This window comes from Vigna unguiculata, chromosome 7 (genome assembly GCF_037176805.1).
Source record: "Vigna unguiculata cultivar grain cowpea cultivar isolate G323 ecotype 2 chromosome 7, ASM3717680v1, whole genome shotgun sequence".
NCBI lineage: Eukaryota > Viridiplantae > Streptophyta > Magnoliopsida > Fabales > Fabaceae > Vigna > Vigna unguiculata.
The window spans coordinates 5,852,921-5,859,676 of record NC_140798.1 but is presented as its reverse complement, the minus strand read 5'-3'; the positions used below and the strand labels follow the sequence as shown (position 1 = coordinate 5,859,676).

At 34.3% G+C, this 6,756-nt stretch overlaps 1 protein-coding gene across 1 annotated transcript; it reads right to left on the bottom strand.

The window, feature by feature from the left end:
• Positions 1-995: 995 nt before the first annotated feature.
• Positions 996-4,379, bottom strand: LOC114190144 (protein SMAX1-LIKE 3-like). The gene is made up of 3 exons (XM_028078926.2): positions 2,921-4,379; positions 2,472-2,703; positions 996-2,363 (listed from the first exon to the last, which is right to left on the bottom strand). Exons 1-3 carry the CDS (start codon positions 4,105-4,107, stop codon positions 1,215-1,217), a joined length of 2,568 nt encoding a protein of 855 aa, XP_027934727.2. The 5' UTR covers positions 4,108-4,379; the 3' UTR covers positions 996-1,214.
• Between the last annotated feature and the right edge of the window lie 2,377 nt (positions 4,380-6,756).

Genomic DNA, 6,756 nt, shown 5'->3' with positions numbered 1-6,756 from the left:
TGAACCTACTTACATACTTTAAAATGACTTTATCTATCTAATAATAGATGTTAACTTCAAAAACTTTACGATGATTTCACATCATCACTAAAATTGATCATGAGACCGTTATTGTTCTCATTATTGATATAAGTATATTAAATTAATCACAAAATCCCATATCTTTTAACATGTAAAATTAAATAAACAAAACGATCTAAAATAACCGCTAGATCCCCTAGTTAATAAGAAATTTAAAGGAGATATACACAATTGAAATTTAAAAGAAATTATATTAAAAATACCCAAAATTTATGTGGAACTTAAATTTAATTAAAATTTTCTTATTTTTAATTTTTAACCTGTTTTTAAAATATTTAAAAAAATGTTCAACTTTTTTTAATTAAATATACTTAAAAAAAAACAGAAAATACTAAAAAAGAATTATTTAGTTAATAGTTCGAAATGTCTCTTGGCTAAACACACAAACATTATCAAGAAGGTAGTTTTTATCTTAGACACCATTTTGTTTTTCAACTTTTTTACTCTTTCAATCACGGATCTTAGCATAATAAATCTTATCTTTATCAGCTATTGATTTTTCTCATATTGAGGATAATTTTTATCAATATAGATTACATATGAGAACGTCGTAAAAGACATCATTTTTTTTTTTTGTTATTCAAACGCGTGAATAATTAAAACTGTATTAAATAATCAAAATTATATACGCCTTCACATGCTGAAGCACTCTGAATATCTAGAAATATAATTGGAACATTTTTTTTTAACTTTCTGTGCATGCTAATTAAACACCAATGGTTACATACGATCATACAATTAATTTGCTTAAAATTGGAACTGATCTTTAACTTTCTGTGTCACGCTTAAACGCCAATGTTATATATGATCATTGATTTATCCATTTATACATATATATTCAAAGTAAGAATGCAAATAAATGATAAGATTAATGAAAATGCATAATTTATTAACATAAAACAATAGGCACACTATTGCATGAAAAATTAAGATCAGATTACTTAAACATATATATACAGATGCATCCCCTAACTTTACCACCCCCATTCAAAAGTTAAAATTAAACATTAAACTGTACCTATATATATTGCTTTACTTTCCCTCACCACTGTCTAACTAAGCAACACTAAACAAGTGGAAAATATATGTATGCACCCAAAAGAAAAAAAAAACATAGAAAACTATTTCTCTATTCATACATGAAACTTAATTTGCTTATCCACTAACTCTGCGATCTCAGCAGTGGCTTCATCTAAATGCACATTTTTTTGCGCATCAACTTCAATGGCCATGTTCAGATCCAAAGAAAGGCATGGAGTTTTCTCTTCTGAGTTATTAAGATTCTCTTTATCCATGTTTTCATCAGAAGATGGAGAAGTAGTTCTTGCAGGAGCTGAACTAAAGTTTTCACTGCTGAAAATGACAATGGCATCCTTGAGAGGCACAGATTCACCACAAGGAAGGGTTATAGTTCCATTTTCAATAGCTTTCTTCACACCCTTTTTCGAAAAGTGATCAACTTGCTCCAAATCTTCCATGAAGAACACCCTATGAGGATTCTCATTCACAGCTTCCCCAAACCTCTGAAGATAACTGCCTCCAAACTCATCTCTTGGTCTTTTATTTTTGGACTCCTCGTTCGTGGAATCACCACCAGAAAAACTGCTTACACCAATGGGGACAAAGTTGGTGTAAGAGCCAAAGACAACTTTAGCTAGCTCTTTTGAGACCGTTTCTTTTGCTCCAGAATCCATACCTAGAAAGAAAAACCAAGTTTCTTGTCTATCTTCTCTCTTCACCAAGTGATGATTCTCTTCTTTTCTCATCCCTGACCTGCAAAGAAGCACAGTGCTTGCAATCTCCTTAGCCGTTTCTTTATTTTGTGGAACCTTTTTCTGCAATGCATCGCTGAGAATCTTTAGATTCTCGTCATTGTGCTCCTTGAACATTTGAGTGCTATCCAAACCTTCCGCTGCCTCACTTGAAGAAGCAGAATTGGGACTAGAATTGGGATTAGACAAAAGATCTGGCTTTGGAATGTTTCTCTCTGGCATGAACATTATCAAGTTTCCTTCATAACACTCATCACTCACAGTAGTCTCAGTGTACAACTGACATTCTTTAGAAACTTCTTTTGGTTCAGAAATGACTGGCCAATTTAGGTGTGTAAGATTGAAGCTAGATTTTCTTTCATGTGAAGAGGCTGAAGTAGGGGACGAAGGTGAAGGTGAAGGTGAAGATGAAATGAACAAAAATTGTTTCTCAATATTGGAGGGATAACCATGTGCCGAACTGCAGAATGAGTTCCATTTCCTGCAGATTTCCTTAAGCTTAGCATTTTCCTGGTTCAAAACAAAAACACATAAACATGTAAAGACTTTTGCTCGTAAATTAATACCTTATCATTGAGTATTTTGAATGAAGAATGATTAACTAATTGTGATAATTACCTGATCATCCATCACGTGACTTCTCTCTTCCTTGCAATTTTTGAGCCATGTTGGCAAGCTGGTAGTGCAATCTCTCTTGCTTATAGTAATACTATTGGCGATGCTTTTAGCTTCTTTTTCAAAATTCAATGAGCAATCTCTGCAGCAAGTTAAATGTTTGCGCACTTTGGCCCGTTCTTCAAAAGATTCGTCCTTGAATGTTGCCTTGCTTCTCTCCTGAACTTGAAAATCACTGAAACAAAAGAAAAACAAAACCAAAGTATATATCACTACGAGGCATTCACTTGTAATAATAATAATAGCAGTAAAAGCATTCCAAGCAGAGAAATGTAGGAAATTAAGTGTGGTAGTAACCATAAGAATGATATATATACATAGTTAAGCCTTGACTTCTAAACTATATGAAACTATACAGGTAAAAACAATAAAAATGATTTACAGTTAGTTACCTATCAAAATTTAAACCCAGGCTCAGGCTACCAACTGGAACTGTGAAAGGGTGAAGATCCCAAATAGTTTCAAGGGAGGGGTGACATGCTTTGCCCTTCATGTATGTTCTAAAAGTTGCAATCCCCATCAGCCATAATCTACCATTCTCCCCATTTCCACAGATTAACTTTTTAAGCTCCATCACCATGTGCTCCACAGAACTGTAGCAGTTTGTTCTTTGCTCACAATAACTTGACCAGAACTCAAACAACCACTTGAGATCACCCAAGTATAGAATAAACCCTCTTCCCACATGACTTTTTACCAGGCTTCTAAGCTCTAGCAGCTTCCTTTCAACCTCCTCCTTGCTAATGTTCCTGAAGGAGAAAAGAGGAAGACTCACAAATTGCACAAAATTCCCTCTCTCCAACCTTTGCATCACTCCCCTAGCTACTCCCTCAGCACTAGCAAGACTCTCCCCAACAATCACCGTGTTTCTCCTCTTGCTCACAAGTGCATTCAAAGCACTGGTTACATCATCTACACCAGCAACTTCATCACTAACATGGTCCATAGATTTGATGAATGAGCCTCCAAATTGGCTAAAAGATCTTGGTGGGGACGTGTTGCTGCCACCAAGAACTTGAAGCTTGGTGGTGTTTTGCTCGGAAGCTTGTTCTTGTGAACAAACATCCATCGAAACAGCTTGTTCAACCCTGGTTTTGACAAGGGCACTTGAAAAACCAGCTTCTCTCATGACCCTGCTAATGCTAGGGTCATCAAGGATAGAGACTATGAGCTGCTCCACCTCAATCTTCAAGGCCAAAATGGGTTGCTGCTGGTTCTCAATGGATCCACGGCGTTGGTGAGCCTGAGCTCGCTTGAAGGCTGCAACCAAGGCATTGGAGAGTGAGGGAGTGGTGGAATATGAAGCACTCAGAAGAGGGCTTGGTGTGGAGGCTGGTAAACGGTTGAGGGAAACATTGAAACAAAGTTCTAATGCCTTGTATTGGAGAGGATGAGAGTGACATTGAAGGCAAGCTTTGCGGAGAAGGCCAGTGGAAGTAGCAAGCATGACAGTAGCAATGTGAAGAGGTGTGACTTGAGCATGTCCTCTTCTTGTGGCAAGAGTAACAGCTTGTTTAACTAGGGTTGCAGCCTCTGGTGTCAAAGCTTGTAGCTGTATGCTGCAAACTCCTGCTCTCATCTTTCCAAAACTTTGGTTAGAGAATTTGGAGTTTTGATTAAACCTAACTTGATGGATCTCAGTATTTTGGTTATGGTTGGGAGAAATAACTTAAATGGGGTTTGGTTGGTTCAACTGGGATCATGAATTTTTAGTGCTAAGATAGTGGTAGTATGAGGAAGATGCAGATATATATTTATATATATAGTGGTAGCTCATGGTAGTGCATTTGAGGACACCAAGACTAGTGTCTGCGCCATTGATATGATGAGGGTTTTGTGCCTTTCTTGTTGCCGAGGGAAATTTTGGCTTTGCATGTGAAAGTGGATTGCATGTGATGCAACTTTCTTCTCTCTCTCTCTCTCTTTGGTATGTATGTAAAAGTTATGTGGATTATCAAAAGCTGCTTCTATTCAATCTTGTGGTACTATAAAATATGTTGCAAAGCAACAAGGTAGCTTTAATCACAGTGAATGGAATAATTGCTTTTGTGACAAATAAGCTCAAAACTTGATGATGGAAAGACAAAGAGAAAAGAAGGTGAAAAAAAGAAAAGAGGGAAGTGTATAAAAGGAGGGTGTTCTGCCAATAACGAGGTAGTGAAGAAAAAGAGGAGAGGACGGTCTGTCTGTTTGAATGGACAGTGAACAGTGGTTGTTGATTGGCTTTTCTTTTGTCTAATCTCGAGGAGATCAAGAATAATCCTTGAATGATTGATGGAATAATGCTTCACTAAATCGAATAAAATACTAGTAACAGTTTAGTATGACAGCATGTGAATGTTCTTCAAATGTGTCTCTTTGTGTTTCCTTCTACCTTCTAATTCATTCCAAAAGTTGGCTTTCTTATGCATTTAATATGTCCAAATCATGCTTGCATAAATAGATAGTCCTATAATAACCTGACAAATTTGAAGAATTATATATATATATATATATATATATATATATATATATATATATAGCACATGGAAGATGGCTCATATACATATATTTAATATCATGGTTTTCTGTCGAAATAACATGACAAAATAGATGATATATAGTTCATACAATTTGTCGGCTTTTAGAAATGCAACGAAAGATCGCTAAAGAATGACGTGGCATTTTATTGAATTTTGAACATGCTGTTCCAGAATTTTGCAAGTGATCAGAAGATTCATCAAACAACATAGGAGAAAAACACCGGTACACTTTAGGGTTAGATTAACTATAAAATATTATCACTCGTAAAAAAAAATCATTTATGTCAAACTTTCCATATTATTGGTAAGAAAATACCAAAAAAATGCATGATAATGTTTAGATAAATAAATACTGATGTTTTTAAGTCCATTATATAAGAAACCAGATAAAAAGTTTTTTTTTTTTTCGATAGATCATTATTGCATCTAACGTGAGAGTAAAATTTTATATTGGTTACAAAGAATCTATGTAAAAGGTTTATTTTTTCTTTTTAAATACTTCTTTACATTATTACTCATTCGTCTTTTTCTTTTTTAATGGTTTGTGTTTTCGTAATTGTATGTTTGGAGTTCATTGTCATCTTCATCCACTTCGCTTCCTTTCCTACTATGTCACAAACCCCTTACCTAGCTAGTTGCGCATTATAGTCATTGCATCCCGTTGTGCTCACATCTTGCTTTATGACTACCGCTATCCAAAGTTGCTTCATAACTTTTGGAAATTTTATATAGTTTAAAGATAAGATGAATTTATAGTATACAAGAAGGTGAACATTTCATCTTATACAAATCAGTATGGAAGAGCTGAATTAAATTTAAAATCTATTTGTTTATATGGTATCAAAGTCTAACTTAACAAGATTTGTTATTATTTGTTGGGACCATCGTGGTACCTATTGTTGAAATTCCCAATAATATGTAGTTTGATGTTAGAGATATATGTATCAACATAAGATGATGTGTTGAAAATCTCATATCAACTAGAGATAATATGAATTTACAATATATAAATGAGAGTCACTACAACAAAAAATTACCGACGAACAAAGTCTGTCAATAAAAAATTATTGTCGAATAGAAAAATCCATCGAAATTTACTAACATCCATAATTCATCGGTAATTATCTATCCGTAATCACTGATATAGGTCATCCCTAAATATCATGATCTTGTCTTCTCTCTTTTTTTACTTTTTCTTCTTTCTCCTCCGTTAGCATGCCAATTCTTCCTTCTCATTCTCTTCCTTTTCCTCCCCCTAATCCTCCGACGTAGTTGCCGCTACCATCACCTCTTGCTTCTCCTCCTCTCCCCCCTTCTCTCGATTCTCCAACTTTTCTCACTCATTTCTAATTAGTTTATAACAAATATTTTGTCACATTTGAAAGAAAAATTGATGCGCACTTTAATGACAGATTTATTGACAAAATTACAAAATACAATGATGACAAATTTTACACAAAAATTAAATTACTAACGAAAAATTTAAAAAATTCAGTTACTAACGAATTTATCTACAAATTTAAAAAGAATCATTACCGATGGATTTATTGACAAATTTTAAAAAAATTCAATTACTAACCGATTTTATCACAACATGATTAAAGCCCAAAGCTAGAACCTTGGTGCTCATTTTACCACGAAATTTATTGATGGAAACATCCATCGGTAACAAACATTATAATTTACCGATTGATATTTTCAAAGGA

Bases quoted from the DNA above. Each gene is read 5' to 3' on its own strand.
- LOC114190144 (XM_028078926.2), bottom strand. From the start codon at position 4,107: ATGAGAGCAGGAGTTTGCAGCATACAGCTACAAGCTTTGACACCAGAG. The intron at 2,704-2,920 runs GTAACTAACTGT...CTTTTGTTTCAG, and splicing joins CTGGGTTTAAATTTTGATAG to TGATTTTCAAGTTCAGGAGA. The intron at 2,364-2,471 runs GTAATTATCACA...GTTTTGAACCAG, and splicing joins GTCACGTGATGGATGATCAG to GAAAATGCTAAGCTTAAGGA.